Source organism: Sceloporus occidentalis, unplaced genomic scaffold, assembly GCF_023333645.1.
Source record: "Sceloporus occidentalis isolate IW3139 unplaced genomic scaffold, rSceOcc1.0.p SCAF_126, whole genome shotgun sequence".
NCBI classification, from domain to species: domain Eukaryota; kingdom Metazoa; phylum Chordata; class Lepidosauria; order Squamata; family Phrynosomatidae; genus Sceloporus; species Sceloporus occidentalis.
In genome coordinates, this window is record NW_028317106.1 from 2342911 (window position 1) to 2366832 (window position 23922).

Here is a 23922-nt window from a genome sequence, read left to right on the forward strand (position 1 = left end):
ACCCTCATTCTAGAACCTGCTCTAGAAGTCCTTATTACCTCTCCCTACAGCTCCATATTCCGTCCGTTCTCTTCAGCTTCTAGTAGGATTCAGTATTGCACTCGTGATGGCCGTTGCAGAGGGTTTGGGGATGTCATGTCTCTAAGTATATGTTCTCACCGATGACTGACTTTGTTCTTCATTCATTTAGGTGATTCCTTGTGACACCTCCACGTCATAATGTCTCAGCGATTGGGGCAAGAAGACCCCGAGCGATACCTTTTTGTGGATCGTGATGTGGTTTACAATCCAGCCACGCAGGCCGACTGGACGGCCAAGAAGCTGGTGTGGGTCCCGTCGGAGAGGCACGGGTTTGAAGCGGCCAGCATAAAGGAGGAGCGAGGGGACGAGGTCGTGGTGGAACTAGCTGAGAACGGCAAGAAAGCCATGGTGAACAAAGATGACATCCAGAAGATGAACCCACCCAAGTTCTCCAAAGTCGAGGACATGGCAGAGCTGACCTGCCTGAACGAGGCCTCTGTGCTCCACAACCTAAAGGACCGATACTACTCGGGGCTCATCTACGTGAGTACTTTGCTTCGTGTTAACAGGGTTCTAGGAAGTGGCCGCCGTTTATTCTTTATGATATTTTTAAACCTTTGGCTGGGGTACCGTGTTACAGAGCTTCATACCGATTTGCCTGACCTTATGTTGGGTACGAGCTTGCAAAGCACGGGCGTTAAGGGTTACGCTTGTGTGTCCTCGGTCACCCGGCTCGGAATGAAACGTCCTTTGGGTACCTTTCAGAAGCCACTCGCTGAGTCACAGAGTAAGTCCCCTCACTAAGCAGAGTCACCATGTTATAAAAGGCTCCGTCGTAGTTCTTTGGTTAGTGCATGCAAACTGCATGTCCTGGTGGGGACTGAATAGATACCATGTATAGATGGTCCATTGACCCCCGCCCAAACCCCCCCCCCCAAACCACTCTCATCTTGGCTACCCAGCCTCGACGCACATGATTGGAGCCAAGTGGCATTGCCCTCTGGCATGGATCTGGATTGTTAAGTTCTGGAATGGCTTCTAGATGCGGGGTTTGTCATGTCCTGTATTAATGGCATTTGTCTGTATTCAAAGCAGTTGGATGAAACTTCAGTTCCTGGGTATTTGGGATATTTTTGCACTTGTCTAGGTTGAGACCCCCACCCCCCCTCTCAGCTGTGCCCCCCCTCTGTATCTATTGTGCGAGGGGCATTGATGTCTCAGGAGTAACTTCCTTCTCCTGGGTCTCCTCGTCTTCTCATTGTGATCCCCGCTTCCTGGCCACCTTTTCTTCTTCTGTCCGGCTTCCTTGTGTGTCTTTCAGGTATTTACAAGAAACATTAGCGGGGAGAACAGAGTTTCCTGTTTTTCGATTCTCCTCCGATCGGCCCCGTCCCTCCAGTTTACATTTCGGATAATCTATCGTTTCTCAGGCTTTGCTGGCGTCCGCCCCAGAACACGCAACTTCCATCGGGTCCTTTATCCTCTTCCCCATCGCAGACTGCTAACCGTGTGCGTAGTCATAAACGCTTCTATTGTCCCCGTGGAATCGTTAACAAAAATGTCGGCCAACGGGAGCGTTCTGCTCCAGAATCCCCGCGAACCTCGGCCAGCCATTATTGGGCTTGCGGGACCATCCAGATCCTTGGGTTTTTTCTTGCGCAAGTAGAATGACAGCAGTTAACCTGCGAGCGAACCGTTTAGGTCGTGGTGGCCTTGGGCATTGGGGTGCACTTGGGCATCTGTGCCTTCTCAGGGCAAAAGGGCAACGACCAAAATAGAAGGTGGTAATTAGAAGCACATTGTTGTTGTTTTAGTGCCGGCTTCTTTATTCGCTTTTTTCCATCCTCGCGTTCAGGGGGCAGAGCCAGGTTATAATTGCAGGGGTCGAAATGCCAGCGCGACCGGCAGCCCAACACTATAGCGATTGCTGGCCTCTATAATCGTCACCGGTAATCTGGGTTTAACCATTTGAGTGCTGGGGGGATTGGGCCTGCTACGCAGGGTTGCCCTACACTAAAGAAGGGATAAATCGGCATAAAAGTGGCAGACGGGGGCATCGTGCGGTCGCTTAGACTTCGTGTTCTGTTCAGCACCGAGAACACTTTTTGTGCTTTCGTCGCTGCATCCGACTTCTCCTTTCTAGGTGTTGCCCTCCGTGGAACAGCCGCACGTCTGGCCTCGTAGTCACTAGCCGTTCCCGGACCGAAACCACTACCCTTTCCTCAGCCGCAGGATTGTCCGGTGAGGTTTGGTCACTTCCTTCCTGCAGAGATTTGTCGAGCGGCGTGTTTTGTGTTAGACACGTTGTCCCCGCTGCATGTATGTTCTGAGCTTTGACACCAAAACGTTGAACCCCAACATGGACGAGGGGTCTTCAGATTGGGGTCCCCTGGACTGGGGGTGCCGGCCATGGGGGGCGTCTGTAGACTGTATGAGCTGTAGAGAGCAGCTAATTGATGCTTTATGGCGTATGAAGAAGCCTTTGGGTTTTCGTGATAGTCATCTCTCTCTGACCCTCTTAAATGCTCTCGTGGGACCCATCATGGGACCGGCAGGCCGGGTGGTGCGTGGCCCCTCTGTTACCGCGACGGTACCTTGAGAGCCGGATGCCCTGGGTTGGGTGTTAACACGTGATAATGTTTCTGAGGACCCCTGAGAATGTGACGGGAAGCCCTCGGTGGAAGGACGGCTCTCCTTGGAGAATGTCCAGAGTTCATCGCATTCCAGCCCCCCCATTCTAATAAACATTCCAGCCCCCCCATTCTAATAAACATGCGCATTCCAGCCAGATTCTCTTACTGTTTTTCTTGTCATTGTTTATGTTATCCTTTTTGGGGCTTTCTGGATCATTTTGAACAGAACGTTCACAAGCCGGGGAAAAAAAATGTGCATAAAACTCAAATCTCAGACCTCTGTAATTTAGGAGAAAAAGGAGGAACCCCCCCATTTGTTGTTAATACCGCATGCGAGGGGTGAGGGGGTCTCATACACATCCACCAGCTTTATCTTAATTCTAAAACAGGTGAATTGGGTGACGGCTTGTGTGCAAGACCACTGGGGGGGGGGGGGCATGTAACCAGCAAGATACCCCGGGGGGCTACAAAGAGCCAAAAATTATCATGTACATTAGTGTCATGCTTCTATACTTTGTAATACGTCCACGGATGAAGAACGTGGCACCCGCACGGTCTCCCTTCTAGTTATTTGGACCTCTGCGCTCGTTCGGTTTGGGGGTCCCGGCGTACGGGCTGCAGGTGGACGCCGTGGGGGTGCCCCGGGTCACTTTCCTCTTCCTCCCGAACAAGTCGTTCCTTTGTAGGTTTCGCTGTAATTGTTCTCAGCTTTCCAAACCCCCCGAGGAGGGAGACGGACGGGCTTTCTGCGCTGGGGTTTATTTTTAAAGGGGATGTTTGTGTTAAACCTGTTTGGATTCCGCATCTGAATTAATTTCCCCTTTATAGTCAAACCTGTCCTGTGACATCATCGCCTCCTGAAATTCCTGTAATGACAAAACAGAACTTTTTCCCTAAAGCGGGATCGCGGTGCGGGAGAGGGAGGCGTCGGTAACCTAAATACGGCTTCAGAAATGATGGAATTTATCGCGCTTTTTATTCTCTGTTTTTAAGAAGAAGAAAAAATGTTTTGGCCATGATTAAAAAAAAAAACAAAAAACAAAACTTTCAAATTGTTTAACGATAAGCAACAAAGTAACAACAATTGCCTGTCGGTGTCCAGCAATAAAGAAGGCACTGTAAAGCCTGCGGCACCGTTTATTTTCCCTGGTGTTCCTACCCTAGTCTGTGTTGAGCCACACCACAAGACCACGTCGCATTTGCGGGCTGCCTGTGATGCAGATTTACACGGATCACAATCCAAATGGAGCACCCGGATCCGGTGTTCCGGTGAAATGGTACCGGGTACCGGGTGACAGGGTTGCTGCCGCCGGTATCCAGCGGGATCTGTCCTGTTCTGCAGCAGAGCCGGCATTTATCATCCGACGTGACGTCGCCGCGGGGGGTGAAGGACACGCTTCAGACCCTGTTACACTTCAACCACCGCATCTGCCCCCAGCATTGTTTGTCTCCTTGGTCACAGGTTTCCAGGCACCGGTCAGACCCCGTCGGCAGATGCCTCGTCCGTGCTGACGGGGGCCGAGCGGCAGAGTTGATATAATACTTTAAGGGGGTCTCGTTCCTGCCCTCCTGAGGCTTTATATTGTTAACCAAGTGAAACCCCACACGAGACGCCACCGGTTAGAGACCGTTACCACACGCCTGTCACAGAACACGGGGTGTCCGTGATATACCGCCTGATGTACCGTATAACAAGCACTGTTTAAACAGCCTAAGCCTCCCGTGAGAAACGAGACAGCTGCACGGTGTCCGTCTCCGGCACTCCCGTCACAGCAGTAGAAATACTCGAGCCGATGAGTAAGCTGCGCACGCACGGCGACAACGCTCGACCCCAGCCTGGGACCGGGCCGGACTTTTCCCACACATCTCCTAGGAATCTTCTAGTATAAACACGAGCCGATTCCCATCTTCATGACTTATCTCCGCCGAGCCGGTTCCTGCTATAAATCATTAGTTACTGCACGTTAACCCACGTCTATCACGAAGACCCCTCGCACCAGAAGACCCCTCGCACCAGAAGACCCCTCGCACCAGAAGGCCGCGTTCCTTCCTTATGCCGTTTTATTCTCATCCCTTTTTCCTCCCCTTACAGTGTATTTCCCTCACGCTGGCCCATGTCGCCTAAGTGCAGATGTACAAAATCATTCCTCCCTATAACCCTACCAGCTATACCCCGTATTAGACGTTTTACCGCCGTGTGTGGCGTCGGCGAAGCGTTGTTTGTACAGCTGGGTTTGAATCTTTTTGATTTAACCAAACGTTTTTTAGAACCGAGACGCAAACCAGACATCCGCATCCAGGCGCGCGCCGTTTAGTATATAAATCTTTCCGCTCCCAGCCTGGCCCCGTCCTTCAGGTACACTAGCATCATTTCTTTAAAAACAAACATTTGGCCCCCGTCTGACGGATGCAAGAAAGCTGAGCTTTACTTTACCCATTAAGCCCGTCGGGGTCCCTGATTGTGTGCTGTGTGGTTCCACCAAATACCCCAATGCCTGGACCGACATATTGAAGCAATTGCTTCTTATCAAGCTGTTCCTTATCTAAGTGCTTTAACGTCTTTTTTTATTGGGGTTGTCGGGAGTAAGGCAGCGGGTAATAGCGGTGGTTGGGCGTGCGGGGAGGTCTATACACTCCTGTAATTACAATTATTTTCCTCCTTGTTGTCTAGACGTACTCTGGGCTGTTCTGCGTTGTCATCAACCCCTACAAGAACCTCCCCATCTATTCGGAGAACATCATCGAGATGTACCGCGGAAAGAAGCGCCACGAAATGCCGCCGCACATCTACGCCATATCGGAATCCGCGTACCGCTGCATGCTGCAAGGTGAGAATATCTAACCCCCCCCCCACACCCCCAATCAAGCGGCGCTTTCCGTTTGTGAATCGCGCCTCTGCTCCGGCTCAAAGGCCGCTGACGAAATCCCATGCGGTAAATGAACGACCGCCTGTGGGCTCATCCACTCCTGGCTGTTGACCTCGTGAAAAAAATGTTTGCCGAGCCGGCAGCAGCTGCTTGAAAAGAATTGTTTCGTAGTCTGAGATCGAGAAACGGTTACATAGTTACCTGGGGAAGCGCTCCCGGGTAGCTTAGCGCTATGAATTTTTAATGATGATGTCATCGTCGCGGTCAGACAGATGGCATTCCTGACCTCGCTGCCTCCCCTGCCCCGTATCCTGTATTGTAAGTCATTGCGGTGTCGGACCTCTATCTACCCCACGCCGGCAGCACCGGCAACCCCCCCCCCTTTCCACTTCCTCCCAGACTCCCCCCATCTTGGGGTTTGTAATGTCTAGCGGCGCTTCGCTAGCAAGGAAGCCATTGTCTAAACTAAACGCCTGAAGCAATGTTTTACCGCCTGCAACTTGGCCTACAGAGCTCCGAAATCACCGTCACAATACTGTATCCCCCATCGCTGTCTGTCTTAAAGCTCATGAGGTTTTAGGATTCACATGAAAAGGACTTTTGTTTTATAATCCGAACGAAATTCCTTCCAGACCTCTTGCTTATCGTTCTTGTGTTCGGTTGAAATTAACGGTTTATGATGTAAATCTATATGCATACAGAACGTGTAATTTGTGCTGCTCTGGTTTTCATAGCTGTATTTAAAAAAACAAAAAAACCCAGTAGTTTAGGTCGGTGTAAAACTACATATTTTTGCTTCGCTGCGGTGTCTTCTCTCTCTTATCTGAGGCTTAATCCGGCCGATAACGCGCATCGTTTGTTTAGGTTCTGTTTGGAGATGTCATCATCCCGTCCGCCCGCCATTTTTGTTCGGTGGGTAACTCCGTGGCGGTGCTTCCGCCGGTAACGATGCTGACTCTGGTGCGCTGTTTGCGCTGCAGCTTCCCGTGAGCCATTGGGTAGGCGCCGTAGCCACATAATCTGGCTGTAACTATTGCACCGCCGTCTGATGTGGCACCACACTAACTTCTTCAACCACCAGTCCTTGCCCCGTCTACGGCTTGAACCCTTCCGGACTTAGGCCGTTCTCTAGATCCCCTCTCTCTCTCCTCGTATCCCCTCTCTCTCTCTCTCTCTCTCTCTCTCTCTCTCTCTCTCTCTCCTCTCGTATCCCCTCTCTCACTCCTCGTATCCTCTCTCTCTCTCATTCTCTCTCATTCTCTCTCATTCTCTCTCATTCTCTCTCATTCTCTCTCATTCTCTCTCTCTCTCATTCTCTCTCTCTCATTCTCTCTCTCTCATTCTCTCTCTCTCATTCTCTCTCTCTCATTCTCTCTCTCTCTCTCCTCCTACATGTACATGTCAAACGTTATCATGAAATACTCCAGTTAATAGCCTCCCCTCCTCCTATCTCGTCTCCTCTTCTGACACCCTTATACCAAATGGCTTCTGCATGGCTCTCTGTCTCTGGAATGTTTTTTCGCCCCAGAAGACTTTCTCATTTCCTTCAGACTGCGGCTGCATTCCTGAATCCCGGAGAGCGCCCTCCGGCCGGCCAAAATCTAAACCTACGACACGTTCATTACTATAGAATTCCGTACTGATAGATATCATGGGAATAAAACGGGGGGGGAAAGGGGCACCGCGGCAGCTTTTTAGGGAAGGGGTTGTGTTTTATAGGTAGGATTTTTATTTTTTTAATCTTTTTAGCGTATTGATTGAGATATTTAAATCAAATTTTCTATTTTTATATTTTCATATACGGTATATAATATTTTATATTTTATCTTGGTATAAAATTTCTTAAAGCTCTAGGTAAAAGTGATTGCGCTGAAGAATAACGAGGTCTGTGGAATGAAAACCAAATGTTACCGTATTATTTGATAGCCGTCCAATAACCTGCGCGAAGCAGCTCTCCAAACACAGGCTTTCGCAACTGCTTTTGAAGTTAATCTCTCCGAAAAAGCGATACCTTTCCAGCGACATACTGGAGCGTTTCTGACTTTTGTCTGATTCCCCTCCCCCACCCCTCCCCATGGAGGCAATTCCATAAGAATTAAAATATAATATATATAATATGTAATCTCTGCGAGCAAGCCGCCCCAGGGGTAAAGTGTGTGGGTGGGGGGCACAATCCGCGCTGTAGAGTTTTATGGCGTTTCGAACGCGCCCTGATGCCCTCTGGGAGAAAGGACATTAATCCCACGGGTCAGCCTCCGGTCCCGGTGCTCGCCCTTTAATTAACCTGGGAGGATATTAAACTCCAGAAACTGCCCCCCCCCCCCGCCTCTTTCACTTCATTGCCCTTTACAGCTTTCTGGGCTGCTTTATCGCTCGCTGCCTCCTTAACCGCCGTGGGAATCGCCGTTTCCGGTGTGACCCACGTACCGAATACACATCCGTGTAGCACCCAGCATCCCGCGTCAACCGTTCAGCGCCGTCTCGGCTCTGTCAGCCCGTGTTTAGCTCTCGGCCCCTCTTTGTGCCTTTCTGTCAGAGCTGTTTATCCGCGTCGGACCGCTTGCCCCCGTCACCGGGCTTCCCAGGGGAGATTTAAGTCACAATGGATCTGTATTAGGCTTTAAACGGGTCCCAGACCCCCGTCGTTCCCGTGTCGTTCCCGTGTCCCCCGGCCAACTATCCCCATCTCCGCTGGGCGGCCCTTCCGTTTTTGTGTGTTAGAAGCCGACGCACACTAAGTATAAACCGTTACTCTGAAATTTGTTCCTATTTCAATTGACAGAAAGTAAGTAAAGGGATTTCCAGAAGCGGTCATGGCGGTGTGTGTGTGTGTAAGTGTAGTGTGTATATATAGTGTGTGTAAGTGTAGTGTGTATACTGTGTGTGTATACTGTGTAGTGTGTGTGTGTATATATAGTGTGTGTGTGTGTGTGTGTGTGTAAGTGTAGTGTGTGTGTATATATAGTGTGTGTGTGTGTATATATAGTGTGTGTGTGTAAGTGTAGTGTGTGTGTGTGTATATATAGTGTGTGTGTAAGTGTAGTGTGTGTGTGTGTATATATAGAGTGTGTGTATATATAGTGTGTGTGTGTGTGCGTGTAAGTGTAGTGTGTGTAAGTGTAGTGCGTGTGTATATATAGTGTAGTGTGTAGTGTGTGTAAGTGTAGTGTGTGTGTGTATATATAGAGTGTGTGTGTGTAAGTGTAGTGTGTATACTGTGTGTGTATACTGTGTGTGTGTATGTAAGTGTAGTGTGTGTGTGTGTGTATATATAGTGTGTGTGTGTGTGTAAGTGTAGTGTGTGTGTATATATAGTGTGTGTGTGTGTAAGTGTAGTGTGTGTGTATATATAGAGTGTGTGTATATATAGTGTGTAAGTGTAGTGTGTGTATTTATAGTGTGTGTAAGTGTAGTGTGTGTATATATAGTGTAGTGTGTGTGTATATATAGTGTAGTGTGTGTAAGTGTAGTGTGTGTGTATATATAGTGTGTGTGCGTGTAAGTGTAGTGTGTGTAAGTGTAGTGCGTGTGTATTTATAGTGTGTGTAAGTGTAGTGTGTGTGTATATATAGTGTAGTGTGTAGTGTGTGTAAGTGTAGTGTGTGTGTATATATAGTGTAGTGTGTGTGTATATATAGAGTGTGTGTATGTGTAGTGCGTGTGTGTATATATAGTGTGTGTGTGTGTGTGCGTGTAAGTGTAGTGTGTGTGTATATATAGTGTGTGTGTAAGTGTAGTGTGCGTGTAAGTGTAGTGCGTGTGTATTTATAGTGTGTGTAAGTGTAGTGTGTGTGTATATATAGTGTAGTGTGTGTAAGTGTAGTGCGTGTGTATTTATAGTGTGTGTGTATATATAGTGTAGTGTGTAGTGTGTGTAAGTGTAGTGTGTGTGTATTTATAGTGTGTGTAAGTGTAGTGTGTGTGTATATATAGTGTAGTGTGTGTAAGTGTAGTGTGTGTGTATATATAGTGTAGTGTGTGTAAGTGTAGTGTGTGTGTATATATAGTGTGTGTGCGTGTAAGTGTAGTGTGTGTAAGTGTAGTGCGTGTGTATTTATAGTGTGTGTAAGTGTAGTGTGTGTGTATATATAGTGTAGTGTGTAGTGTGTGTAAGTGTAGTGTGTGTGTATATATAGTGTAGTGAGTGTGTGTGTGTAGTGCGTGTGTGTATATATAGTGTGTGTGTATATATAGTGTAGTGTGTGTAAGTGTAGTGCGTGTGTATTTATAGTGTGTGTAAGTGTAGTGTGTGTGTATATATAGTGTAGTGTGTAAGTGTAGTGTGTGTGTATATATAGTGTAGTGTATGTGTAGTGCGTGTGTGTATATATAGTGTGTGTGTGTGTGCGTGTAAGTGTAGTGTGTGTGTATATATAGTGTGTGTGTAAGTGTAGTGTGCGTGTAAGTGTAGTGCGTATGTATTTATAGTGTGTGTAAGTGTAGTGTGTGTGTATATATAGTGTAGTGTGTGTAAGTGTAGTGCGTGTGTATTTATAGTGTGTGTGTATGTAGTGTGTAGTGTGTGTAAGTGTAGTGTGTGTGTATTTATAGTGTGTGTAAGTGTAGTGTGTGTGTATATATAGTGTAGTGTGTGTAAGTGTAGTGTGCGTGTAAGTGTAGTGCGTGTGTATTTATAGTGTGTGTAAGTGTAGTGTGTGTGTATATATAGTGTAGTGTGTGTAAGTGTAGTGTGTGTGTATTTATAGTGTGTGTAAGTGTAGTGTGTGTGTATATATAGTTTAGTGTGTGTAAGTGTAGTGTGTGTGTATATATAGTGTAGTGTGTAGTGTGTGTAAGTGTAGTGTGTGTGTATATATAGTGTAGTGTGTGTAAGTGTAGTGCGTGTGTATTTATAGTGTGTGTGTATATATAGTGTAGTGTGTAGTGTGTGTGTATTTATAGTGTGTGTAAGTGTAGTGTGTGTGTATATATAGTGTAGTGTGTGTAAGTGTAGTGCGTGTGTATTTATAGTGTGTGTAAGTGTAGTGTGTGTGTATATATAGTGTAGTGTGTGTAAGTGTAGTGTGTGTGTATATATAGTGTAGTGTGTGTAAGTGTAGTGTGTAGTGTGTGTAAGTGTAGTGTGTGTGTATATAAAGTGTAGTGTGTAGTGTGTGTAAGTGTAGTGTGTGTGTGTGTATATATAGTGTAGTGTGTATATATAGTGTAGTGTGTAGTGTGTGTAAGTGTAGTGTGTGTGTATATATAGTGTGTGTGTGTAAGTGTAGTGCGTGTGTATTTATAGTGTGTGTAAGTGTAGTGTGTGTGTATATATAGTGTGTGTGTGTGTGTGTGTGTGTAAGTGTAGTGTGTGTGTATATATAGTGTAGTGTGTGTGTATATATAGAGTGTGTGTGTGTAGTGCGTGTGTGTATATATAGTGTGTGTGTATATATAGTGTAGTGTGTGTAAGTGTAGTGCGTGTGTATTTATAGTGTGTGTAAGTGTAGTGTGTGTGTATATATAGTGTAGTGTGTAAGTGTAGTGTGTGTGTATATATAGTGTAATGTGTGTGTGTATATATAGTGTGTGTATGTGTAGTGCGTGTGTGTATATATAGTGTGTGTGTGTGTGCGTGTAAGTGTAGTGCGTGTGTATTTATAGTGTGTGTGTATATATAGTGTGTGTGTAAGTGTAGTGTGCGTGTAAGTGTAGTGCGTATGTATTTATAGTGTGTGTAAGTGTAGTGTGTGTGTATATATAGTGTAGTGTGTGTAAGTGTAGTGCGTGTGTATTTATAGTGTGTAGTGTGTGTAAGTTTAGTGTGTGTGTATTTATAGTGTGTGTAAGTGTAGTGTGTGTGTATATATAGTGTAGTGTGTGTAAGTGTAGTGTGCGTGTAAGTGTAGTGTGTGTGTATTTATAGTGTGTGTAAGTGTAGTGTGTGTGTATATATAGTGTAGTGTGTGTAAGTGTAGTGCGTGTGTATTTATAGTGTGTGTGTATATATAGTGTAGTGTGTAGTGTGTGTAAGTGTAGTGTGTGTGTATTTATAGTGTGTGTAAGTGTAGTGTGTGTGTATATATAGTGTAGTGTGTGTAAGTGTAGTGCGTGTGTATTTATAGTGTGTGTAAGTGTAGTGTGTGTGTATATATAGTGTAGTGTGTAGTGTGTGTAAGTGTAGTGTGTGTGTATATATAGTGTAGTGTGTGTAAGTGTAGTGCGTGTGTATTTATAGTGTGTGTAAGTGTAGTGTGTGTGTATATATAGTGTAGTGTGTGTAAGTGTAGTGCGTGTGTATTTATAGTGTGTGTAAGTGTAGTGTGTGTGTATATATAGTGTAGTGTGTAGTGTGTGTAAGTGTAGTGTGTGTGTATATATAGTGTAGTGTGTGTGTGTGTATATATAGTGTAGTGTGTATATATAGTGTAGTGTGTAGTGTGTGTAAGTGTAGTGTGTGTGTATATATAGTGTAGTGTGTAGTGTGTGTAAGTGTAGTGTGTGTGTATATATAGTGTAGTGTGTGTAAGTGTAGTGCGTGTGTATTTATAGTGTGTGTAAGTGTAGTGTGTGTGTATATATAGTGTAGTGTGTAGTGTGTGTAAGTGTAGTGTGTGTGTATATATAGTGTAGTGTGTGTGTGTGTATATATAGTGTAGTGTGTATATATAGTGTAGTGTGTAGTGTGTGTAAGTGTAGTGTGTGTGTATATATAGTGTAGTGTGTAGTGTGTGTAAGTGTAGTGTGTGTGTATATATAGTGTAGTGTGTAGTGTGTGTAAGTGTAGTGTGTGTGTGTATATATAGTGTAGTGTGTGTAAGTGTAGTGTGTGTGTATATATAGTGTGTGTGCGTGTAAGTGTAGTGCGTGTGTATTTATAGTGTGTGTAAGTGTAGTGTGTGTGTATATATAGTGTAGTGTGTAGTGTGTGTAAGTGTAGTGTGTGTGTATATATAGTGTGTGTGTGTAAGTGTAGTGTGTGTGTATATATAGTGTGTGTAAGTGTAGTGTGTGTGTATATATAGTGTAGTGTGTAGTGTGTGTAAGTGTAGTGTGTGTGTATATATAGTGTAGTGTGTGTAAGTGTAGTGCGTGTGTATTTATAGTGTGTGTAAGTGTAGTGTGTGTGTATATATAGTGTAGTGTGTATATATAGTGTAGTGTGTAGTGTGTGTGTGTATATATAGTGTAGTGTGTGTAGGTGTAGTGTGTGTGTAATTTCAGGGCCTGCAGCTTGACTTTGTTTATCATTTGTTTTCTTCCGGTGAGGATTATTATTTAGCAGCCCGGGAACCTGTAAAATCTATGCTCTTAATTCCATATTTATCTTGGAGAAGAACTTCTGCGTGAGAATGTAAAGTACATAAAATACCTTTATATACCCCAGACCCCCCCCCCCCCCCACGACTGGGCTGCCGAAACAATACCCCCCCCCAACCCCCACCATTAATCAGTCTGCAAAAATATACAGCCGGGGAATTCCTCTCTCGGCTGCCTCCGTGTTAACGCTTTCACCGACAAACACCCCGGACAAACACCCCGGCCGGCCGGCCCTCCGCCGTCTGCTTTACAACAAGAAATACGTCAAAAGTGTTCATAATATCCGGAGCGGATCGTTTGGGTTTCGGCTCCTGAACAGTTTTCACGAGGTCCAAACAAAGTAGCTGCTCTCTGTCATGATAACTTTTCTCCCGAAGTGTTACACAAACTTATAAACACGGCGGCCGGCGGAGTGACGCTCGCTCCGGGGGTCCGCGTGACAGAGACCCCGCTTTCTATAACAATCGGGACGTTTTTATAACAATCGCAAAGTTTGGTAAACGAGCAAAGATACACGGGAGCTTTCTAAACCGCTAGAAAGAGCGATTCTGGGATAGCGGAAATGCCTCGGTGAGCGGGGGGCATTCTGTCGGTTGCTATAGCGATAACACTGCTGTTCAAACTTTGTATCAGATTCTTTTTTGAGACATAAACCCGAGTGTGGAGAAAGTGTCTGTTTCCAAAGTCCAAACAAAAGGAGGAGGATGACCCCTTCCCTCGCTTCAATAATGGCATCCGGTTGCTACTTTTTTTCTCTGTGCCCTTATTGACAGTGTGATAGATAAGTGGAACGGCCTCCCAGCAGAGGTGGTAGAGGGTAATACAGTGAGGGGATTAAACATGCGTGGGATAGACATACAGCTCCTGAATCTAAGACGAGACCAACGACTGATTAAGGTTTGCGTCTTTACAGCAGGAGAAACGGGCGACTAGACGGTGTATGTAGCGTGTTGTATGTTAGACTGCGTGTTCCTTGCTGTGACATCACATATGATTTGACTGCAGTGCTAAAATTATTATTTTGTATTTCTATAACACCACCATATACCGCGGAGCTGTACAACGGGGCGCAGATCTCTGAAAAGGGTGAATTTTTAGGCAGATGTCCTCCTCTGTGTCGTTTTTTTTCTTTTTCTTTTTAACCCCGTCAGTGCTGCGGGGCTCGTAGCCGAGGGGGCTGCATGTTTCCTTAGAGAGGCCTTTAAGGTCCAGTCCCTGGAATGACTGATAAGGAGACCCTAACTGCTAAACGGCGCTCGTAGTAGTCGGGTACGGATTCCCGCGTCTTTCCCATGACTCGGCCGCTCCCCCCATGGGACTTTGCGTAAGTCGGTTGTTGGGAGACAGCTGCACGGCGTCCCCCCCCCCCCCCACCCAAAGCGTTCGGAGATAAAACAGCTGTCCCCCTCCTTCCTCCTGCGAGAGGGGCGGCCGATGCCTGCCGCCCATAGATGAAGCGTCGCGTTAATTCGTGGAAAATTCCAGTTGTGAGGTTATTTTTTGCCCCCCCCCCCCCATAACCTACTACCTCGCGGAGCAGCGCACAGCTGCGGGAAATGGCATTCCTACCCAACGCAAGCGCGCCGCGTTTAGTAGACATGGCATGCGGACAGTCTGGGCGATAAATCAATGCCCAACACCACTCGTCCAAAGCTGCATGTGAGCTCACACTCTAAACTACTTAAATGGATGAGAGATTCTGCGTTTAACCCCTTCACGGCTCGCAGCGTATTGCCCTTGATGGGTTTTCAGGCAACCCGGTATCCATAAGGATTTTCTGCTTTAAAAGAAGCTTTTGCGATGGGGTAAAAAGGGCTTCTTCTGACACAGAAACTACGGCGCATGTGTAGGACGCCATCACTGCCCCGTCGGTGCTCGTTTTCGATGAGGGGGATGGATGGAGCCGCCGGTTCTATGATTTAAAACCGAATATCCGAACCCTGATCGTTCTTCGTGGTACGATATTGATGGATTTCGGAAACCGATACAATAACTAATGTCGGTTATCTTTCCGGTAAACTTCCTCGCCGGGGGATCGCCGGATGGATCCGTCTCCGCGTTACGGGGAAAGTCGCCGAGCGTCTCCGCCGCCAACATCTTCCACTTATCTGCTGGAAGTTAAATTAGGGGGGGGGGGCAATAAACTTTTGGAGTCGGATAAACGTCGACGTGTTTATAACCGCTGGCGTTTTGCTTATAATAAAGCTGTCTGCCGAGCCGGCGTCTCTCTCTCTGTCAGCGAGGTATGTGCGGCGGCACCGAGCTGCGCATGGAGATTAATGGGGATATAAACGGACGCGGTGCGGTACATCAGGTGTTTGTTAATAAAGGATAATAACACTTAACTCACTTAAGTAAAGCCAGACCTGGAAAATTGCCATTTCTCATTCTAATTGCCCCGTTAGCCTAATGGATAAAAAAACCCAAAAAACGGAGTCCTCTTTCAGCCTCTTCTCCCTTCCTATTCTTCTTTCTTGTGTGTGCCTAATGGGCTGCATGGTTACCATGGTTACCGGTGCTGTTGCTTTTTAAGGGGTTAATCTCTGCTTACGAATCAACAGATTGAGAAATGTATAAATTATTTATTTATTTTTTAAAATAATAATTTTGACTTGATGTCGGATTGCTGCTTGATTTGGATATTTTTAGGAAATAATAATAATATAATAATAAATAATAAATAATAAAAATGGAAGCCAGTTGTTTGCCTGGCCGGCGCATGTACATTATCCAGAATCCCCCGCCGTGTTTTTTTACGTGATCCTGGTGACGCTCGGCGTGTCGTTTAACTCCGGAGGTCCCTGCGTGTCAGCGTTACGATGTAGACGTTGACCGTGGTTTGTATCTATAATACATTTTTGATCTGTACGAAAACACTGATTCTTCTGCAAAAGGATGGCTTCAGGGACGCCGTTTTGAGGCTCAGAACTCTAAAAGAATGTAAATTAATGTTATTTTTTCCCTTTTTTTTTGTCTTCCAGATCGTGAGGACCAATCCATTCTTTGCACGTGAGTAAAATCCATTCTCTGTTACGTTACTGGGTGCCGCCGGGTGTCGGGACTGAAGTGCGTGCGCTGAACTCGCGTGGGAAGTCGGGGGGCCGTGTGGATTTGGGGGACGTTATTTGGCCTTGTAGGGCTTCTCTAGGGCTGCGTGGGTTCAGCTGTGCCGTAGGTGAGGAAGAAAGAGCAACGTATAGCCCGTCGGCTCCCATTAAGCTCGTATTCTGAGTTACTCTCACCCGAGCCGCCATCTTTTCATTGAGATGGCTCCCCCAACCATAGTTTTGGGTATCACTGCTTGGGGCCAAGACGGTACCCAGGACCTGGGATTCAGGCTGACCGCCATGAGGGGCACATATGGCCGACCCCTGGTTTAGTAGACATGTCTGTGTCAAACCGCGTGTCGGCCCAACGGTCCGGGGGGGCCTTCAGGACTGCGGTCTGTCTGTATGTGGCGCAAACAACTTGTTTGGAGCTCAAGAAGTATTTTTTTCGCTCCTTTTTACTCTAAAAGGGCTGAAACCTTCATGTAACTCGGGATTGTCTGGGCTGTTCCTTTTTGGCAAAGCTGCTAATTTCCCCTTCATTCCTGATCTGTTGAGTGAAGTCTGAATCGCCGACTTTAGCAAAAAAAACCAAAAAACCCATAACCTCTAACTAACTTTCCTATAAAAGGAAGGCTTATCCGCGTCGGCCAGAGAGGGCAAGAAAGGCGCTGTGCCCGTTATCGGAATGACCGCATCGCATGGCAGTCATTCCCGAGCGTCACCCCTCGTGCCAACTTCCTGACGTTCTGTAAGCAACTGCGGGGTATAGAAATCAAACGGAAACGATCTTTATACGGAATAAACACCGCTTGTTTTCCCCGGAGACCCGTTAGCCGACGTTTTCGATGTCTTTGTGTCTGACGCGCCTGCACGTACACGGAATCGTAACGCTTTCATGCTTTCAGAGGTGAATCGGGAGCAGGCAAGACCGAAAACACCAAGAAAGTCATTCAGTATTTAGCTCACGTGGCTTCTTCTCACAAAGGAAAAAAGGACCACACCATTCCTGTAAGTTCTTATTTAAGACCGTTACAGACCCTCTTCTCAAAATACCACCCGGCTGGCTGCTAGTTTACATAAATATACATATATATACACACACACTGCTGTTTAAAAGTTTGGGGTCACTTAGAAATGCCCTTGTTTTGAAAGAAAAGCGAATTTTGTCCATTAAAATAACATGCAACAGATCAGGAATCCAGCCCAGACGGGGTTAATGCTGTAAATGACTTGTGGCTGGAAACGGCTGATTTATTTGTGGAATCTCAGAGGCCCTTTATCAATCCCATCACTCCTGTGTCCCAATGGCCCATTATCACTCCCATCACTCCCGTGTCCCAATGGCCCTTTATCACTCCCATCACTCCTGTGTCCCAATGGCCCATTATCACTCCCATCACTCCCGTGTTCCATTGGCCCTTTATCACTCCCATCACTCCTGTGTCTCAATGACCTGTTATCACTCCCATCACTCCTGTGTTCCAGTGGCCCTTTATCACTCCCATCACTCCCGTGTTCCAATGGCCCTTTATCACTTCCATCACTCCCGTGTTCCAATGGCCCTTTATCACTCCCATCACTCCCGTGTTCCAATGGCCCTTTATCACTTCCATCACTCCCGTGTTCCAATGGCCCTTTATCACTCCCATCACTCCCGTGTTCCAGTGGCCCTTTATCACTCCCATCACTCCCGTGTTCCATTGGCCCTTTATCACTCCCATCACTCCTGTGTTCCAATGGCACGTTGTGTTCGATAATCCAAGTTTAAAACGTCTGTTTGTCAGAAAACCCTTTTGCGTTTATGTTACAGCCAGAAATGTCCTTGTTTTCCATGGAATTAAAAGCCGAGTGACCCCAAACTTTTGATTGGTGTGTAAAATATATGTAATATCCGTCGCTCGTAGTTCAGCCGTTCTGTATCCGTATCACAGTTACAATAAGAACTTGGAACCTTTCCAACACGATATTAAGCATTTTGTAACTTTGTGATAATTGGTGCCAAACGCACAATATCTGCACTTAGAGAGAACCATATGCACCGAATGCATGCATGAGTCCCTTTTTGGCTTGACGGGGAGGACTAATCCCAGCGCCGTTAAAAACCGAAGCTGTTTTGGCGTGTGTTTTGTGAGTAATCGTTTGAGATGAAATGCATCCTACTAACACGTGTTTATTTATTTGCGGCAAACAGACGGAATCTCCTAAGATTGTCAAACATCAGGCAAGTGGATTTCCTAATCCCCCTCCCCTTTCTACGTAAAACAGACTAATGAGGGTATTAACCCCGTAATTCCAGAATGACCCTTAAATAATAAAATGTATTTTCATCTTAATTTCCAGTGAACTGTTTAGCACTGTCTTTGATGAAACCTTCTTCTTTTATTCTTTCCTGAGACGTTAGGGATGCCGTCTTGCCTCCCGTGTAATGAAAGTGTTGAGTTTCTGCCGCCGTGCCGGGGCCCCGTGTATATAATGTTTAACCCCCTTTGTTGAATTTGGGATGGTGTGCTACTTAATAACTATTAACTTATTATTTTTTTTCTCACTCTTATTTTGTGAAACTACAGAGTGGATCCTTGTTGTATGTGAGTAGCATGTAGATTCCCCCCCCCCGCACTCCAAAAACTCACCCTCCATCCAGTTTAATTTCTCATGCTTTACTTTCACTGCTCCGCACCCCCTGCCCCTTACACTGTCTCCCCCCCCTCCACTTTTAACCCCCCCCCCCACTTTTAACCCCCCCCCCCCCATTCCTCTGCATGACTCCCCCGACATCTTTTTTTTTTTTTTTTTCCCTGCTTAACATCATCTGTCGGTTAAGGATTTCTGGATGGCGGGTCCTTATGTGCTAAGTGGTGCTATAACGTTGAACACCTTTCAGTCCGTTCATAGATAGTATAAGGTATCCTGTCCTCCAGCGGCTGGCTGAGATGCCGTGTGTACATATTATTATATGACATCATTATTTATAACACGAGTATGCGCATCCCAATCCATTCTATTACATCAGGTCTTTGCTGGGTGCGTGATGTCATAATCAACTATATCTTCGATTAAAAAAAAAATAAACAAACACCAATATAATAATAATTTTATTATTTTTATTATTATTATAATTTTTTTATTCAGCGCTTCATACAATACAAATATTCAAGGAATAAAAACAAAACAAACTAGAATTAACAAGATGACCCCATACATTAGGTGCATAAGCTTACAATCTAAAGGGAATGGGGGTATCATCATAGCTATCAGAAATATAGAAATTATTCCATAAAGTGTTTTACGTCATAACTCCATTCAGGGCGCATGCTCTCCTCCCCCCCCCCCTCCTCCTCCGATTTATTTTCATCGTCGGCCCGTATTCAATCAAAATGTTGTCCATAATCCCCCCCCCCCCCCCGCGCTCTTGAATTTGGGGTCAACACTATTGACTAATCCTAACAGAGGGTAAGGTGGTGTCCGGAGTCGTGGAATATGAGGTCACGATGGGTAAGCCACACAGTAGGGGCCGTTTAATGTTAATTAAAGCGTAGCCATCGCTAAGGGGGGCATCGAAGAAGTCGCAGCACGTGCCGATGAGTCTAGGATCCCGTCCACGTCCCCGCCGGACAGGAGTTAAGCTCCCGCTCTGGATACTCGTGTTAAATCGGCACAGGAATGCTGGTATTGGGTTCATTAGGAACGTTTGGGGTCCCTGGGCTGTCCCGATCTTCAGAAGCTGTAATTGTCCGATGCTCTGAGGCTCGCAGAATCGGGTATTTGACATGGCAGTGTGTGCTCATTACTAACGGGTCTATTCACTAAGGCCCAAGCTGACCTTATCTCCCCCCCCCCACACTCATGGCACCCGTGAGTTGCCCCGGGTTTAGTGCACACTCAGCAGTTAGTGAATAAGTCAGTAGCCATGCATTGCATTGTAAATCTTTCTCACCAAGCAGGTTAAATAATATGTAACTGCAGATCTCCAGACACGAGCTCCCGATCACGTCCGAACCCACACGCCACCCTACATACAAGCACCGCGGCGGCCGTTCGGGGGAGTCCAGGGATGGCTCCTCTTCAGGATGGACCCCTTTGCTCCCTTTGCCTCAATTTCTTTGTGTTTTTCTTGTTTGTTTTTTGTCTTTTCTTTAGGGAGAGCTGGAAAGACAGCTGCTCCAAGCCAACCCCATCCTGGAGTCTTTTGGAAATGCCAAGACTGTGAAGAACGACAATTCTTCTCGTTTCGTAAGTAGAATGAAGTCTCGTTTTGGCCGGATCCGCGGCTCTGAACCCACATCTCGTTTCAAGGGTAGTTTTAATGTGTGGTTGAGTATTAATACTAATAATAAAAATAAATAATCTTATTATTGTTATATTTATATTACGTATTGTTGCAAAAAAAAAATGAATACATTTAATATAAATAATAAATATAAAGGGGCAGCTGGAGGGAAATAGGGAGCCAAAAAAACCCATAGAGGTTGCATGATACAAATGAAGAAAGGGTTTATTAAATGCCAACGTTTCAGCCTCACACTTCAGACTTGTGAAAGGTTGAATATTAAAGAGACAGACCCGTGTAAAGTGACAGCGTGTAGGCTGAGATCTTCTGGTCAGACGAGATCAGACCTTGATCAGTCGGTGATGACGAGCGCGGCTTGGCCGGCGTCTGACCGGCGGTGGAATAAGGAGCAGATGCTTCTTACCAAGTGTTAACGGGGCATCGTGGGGGCGCCCGGTTCCTTCCGGGTAATCCTCCTCGCTTGTCCTCACAGCACCCGATTAGCTAAAAGTGGCAGAAATAGGGCCCGTGGTTAGAAGCCATGGAAACGGCTCTTAGATCTGGAAACATGGAGCCCCTGGATTTATTCAATCCGCTTTCCCCTCGGTGTCATTGTGCACATATATGGGGATATATATATATAAATATATGGATATATATTCATGTATATAATATACGTATTTAGGACAGGGGCTGCAATAAGCAATTGTATTATCACAAGCTGCTTTCCAAAATGTTAATTTTTTTTCTTTTTGTTTTCTCTCAGGGGAAATTCATCAGAATTAACTTTGACGTAACTGGTTACATAGTAGGAGCCAACATAGAGACCTGTATCCTTGAATATTGATCCGGAGTCCCGCGGGAAATAGCCGTGGGGGTGGGGGCAGACGCGGAATGAATGACCTGAGCTTTAATAGCATCGCTGCCGAATCGGGCTGACGGGATCCGAGGAACGCCGGCCCTTCTGGCTCTGTGAGGTCGAAGGAATCATAATCTATTCTTCAATACCAATACATGAGTCATTCGCGAAACATCCCGGTCCTATTTTACAATCGCTGATATTTTTAGAAATGCTTACATCGAGCAGGAATCTTGCGGTTAGTGATGACTGCACCGAGATACTCGAGGGGAATATTTCCATCCTCTTGCAGACTGGATAAGGTGTGCAGACTCCATTCAGTTACCCAACGCATTCCTTCGCTTACTGCCACCCAGCCTCAGATATATTTTTATTATTTTATTTATTATTTATTTATTATTTATTGAAGCGGTGTTACATGGCCGGCTGCGCCAGGTTGGTTCACTAATGGTTCACGCCAAGCCTTGGCCTTCGTAAATTGAAGGGGTTTTGCCCCAAAGAAACTCAACAAGTGGAACTGTAGATGTTAATGCTTTTCAAATGTCTGAGGACATGGGGAATTTTTTAATTTGATCTGTAAAGACGTTCCTCTTATTCCTGCCAAGTCCCAGACAAAATTCAGATTGGCCTAATTAGAAACACGCTCTGTTGGGGTTTTTTTCTTTTTTTTTGGTGGGTACGACACATATGATTTTTCACTTCCCTTCTCTGAAAGATATTGAATAAATTAGTAGATGTTTGTTAAAAATGTTGACTTCAGCAGAACGAGCCCTAATGTTATCCCGCGCATCTCTGGCTTCCAAGATGTTAAACGATATTGAAACGCGTTGGACCTTAACCGATCTTTCCAGATCTCCTTGAAAAGTCCCGGGCAATCCGACAAGCCAAGGATGAGAGGACCTTTCATATCTTTTACCAGCTGTTAGCTGGAGCAGGGGAACATCTGAAATGTAAGTATCCGGTGGAAAGCGTAACCATGTGCATCCTTATTCACACGCTCATTCAATTCTAAACGTAGATTTTCATTCTTCGCCTTTACAACTGACCTAACGGGAGAAAATCAAAGTAGATTTAGAAATTGTCAGGTTGTCCAGAGCAGGAGAGTGAATGAAAGATTTCTAGAACATTTAAAAATTAGATTTTAAACCTAAATCACACAAAAATCATATTATTTTGTATTCATGGAGTTACAAAGTAAATTAAATAGAACAGCCAGGCCTCTCTCATATGTTTTGGAAGATTTAGCCTTGTCGATAAGCAGAGTTAACCAAAATCCACTTTTTTTTTTTGCAACAATTTACCCTCTCTTCAAAGCTCCGTCACGTATGGTCACAACCCATGGCTTGTTACTATGTAGCCCTCTCCTCTTTCGCTTGAGTTCCGAGCTTGTAGGGCGGCCGGGAATTAAAAATTGAAAGCCAACGCTTTAAGCAAATCCATTTTCAGACGCATGCTTTTTATACGCGGGACGGAAGCAGGAGACTTAACCCCTTCTTATGCTTCAGTTTAAGTCCATGCGCACACCGGCAGCAAATTCACCTAAGCCCCAAATCTATGTAGCGGACGAATGTTACGAACATCCCTCGGGTACCTGCTTTCGTATTCCATCTCTATTAATTCCATCCGGGCCTCGCAACCCTCGTTTAAATAGCGTTTCTTTTCTCTATATCTGTGCTTATGCAAAATGGAATGGTCTCATGATTGTGTCTGTGCCAGGCGCAGAACAAGCCAGTGAACTGGGTGAGTTTGCATTATGCCGTCCGATTCCCTGCATGACTTGCTCATGTCCCCGTGATGCTCCTTCCCGCTCCTAACTTTGCCCGATGAGCAACGAGGAATGGCTGCTAACCGCAGGGCAAAGGATGGGGTTGTCTTGTCTTTGTCTGTACAGTAACCTCCCCGGTCATTATTCATTCGCACAACTTCAATTCCTTTATATAAAAAAAAATGCTTTCCTCCCATGAGAAATCTCAACCAATTCCGAGGCAATTTGTCTGAAAAGCTGCGCTTTACTTGACATGGGTAGATGTTGTGACCGGCCTAAATTGTCTTGTTTTGGTTCTTTTTAAGTATAAATTATATATAACCGTACGCCATTAGTATGTAATCCCTGAGATGGCCCGACCTAGTCCGTAACTGGGAGAAGAGTAAAATGTTAAGCCTTTTAAACAGGTAGGGGTATCTAGCGCGTCAAGGCGGAAGATATAAAGGAGATGAAGGGGTGCAGAGGGTATCGAGTAAGAATCGGAATCTGGAAGCTTCCTTAGCCTTCCTGTTTGGGGGAAAGCCTTGTACAGTTAATGGGGTCGATGTAACAGCCGATAGGGAACATTGAGGCAGAAAACGGATACCGAAATGCGTTTGGGGTTATTCTGAAACTCATGGAGTTGGGGAAGAATCCCGTGAGTATAATGTTTCCAGTTTTTTACATTAATGCTTCTAATAATACTGATATCGTCGAGCCAGTGTGTCCTGCAGCTCCGCCGTGAGCTCCTCGGTGCCGTTCTAATGCGGCGCTGGGTCCTTACGGTTCTCCCGGCACCACTTGATATTGACTTCCAGCCAGCGTTGCCCGCACGAATTACATGTAATAATCTTGTTCCAGATATATGTGATGATTATGTATCCGTCCTGACTCACCTGACCCAATGTCCGCCGTGTCATGTCCCTCACACATGTATCGTGTTGCGTTGTCCTGTGGTCTGTGAGACGGGAAGCCATGTGTTGCATGCACACGCGCCGGTCATAGAGAGTCCCTTCTGTGCTTAATGATTTTGTCTGTGTTGCTAACAGCCGATCTGCTGCTGGAAGGCTTCAGCAACTACAAGTTTATATCCAACGGATATGTCCCCATTCCGGGGCAACAGGACAAGGATAACTTCCAAGAGACCATGGAGGCCATGCATATCATGGGTTTTTCTCACGAGGAGATATTGTGTAAGTACCCAAGAAGCTCCAGAGTAAC

General features: G+C 45.8%; 1 protein-coding gene across 5 annotated transcripts in view; it reads left to right on the plus strand.

Moving 5' to 3' along the window:
• Positions 1 to 219: 219 nt before the first annotated feature.
• The window catches only part of LOC149281958 (myosin-10-like), a 36668-nt gene continuing 12965 nt past the window's right edge, over positions 220 to 23922 (plus strand). For 2 of the 5 annotated variants that reach the window (XM_089498868.1, XM_089498870.1), the window contains exons 1-9: positions 220 to 564; positions 5326 to 5482; positions 15763 to 15790; positions 16737 to 16839; positions 18023 to 18052; positions 19969 to 20061; positions 20865 to 20928; positions 21809 to 21907; positions 23751 to 23894. In XM_089498868.1, coding sequence (XP_089354994.1) covers positions 220 to 564; positions 5326 to 5482; positions 15763 to 15790; positions 16737 to 16839; positions 18023 to 18052; positions 19969 to 20061; positions 20865 to 20928; positions 21809 to 21907; positions 23751 to 23894 — 1063 coding nt within the window. Of the gene's footprint in view, positions 565 to 5325; positions 5483 to 15762; positions 15791 to 16736; positions 16840 to 18022; positions 18053 to 18398; positions 18417 to 19968; positions 20062 to 20864; positions 20929 to 21808; positions 21908 to 23750; positions 23895 to 23922 lie in introns of all 5 variants that reach the window. The other 3 variants (XM_089498869.1, XM_089498872.1, XM_089498871.1) reach the window with 2 other exon arrangements.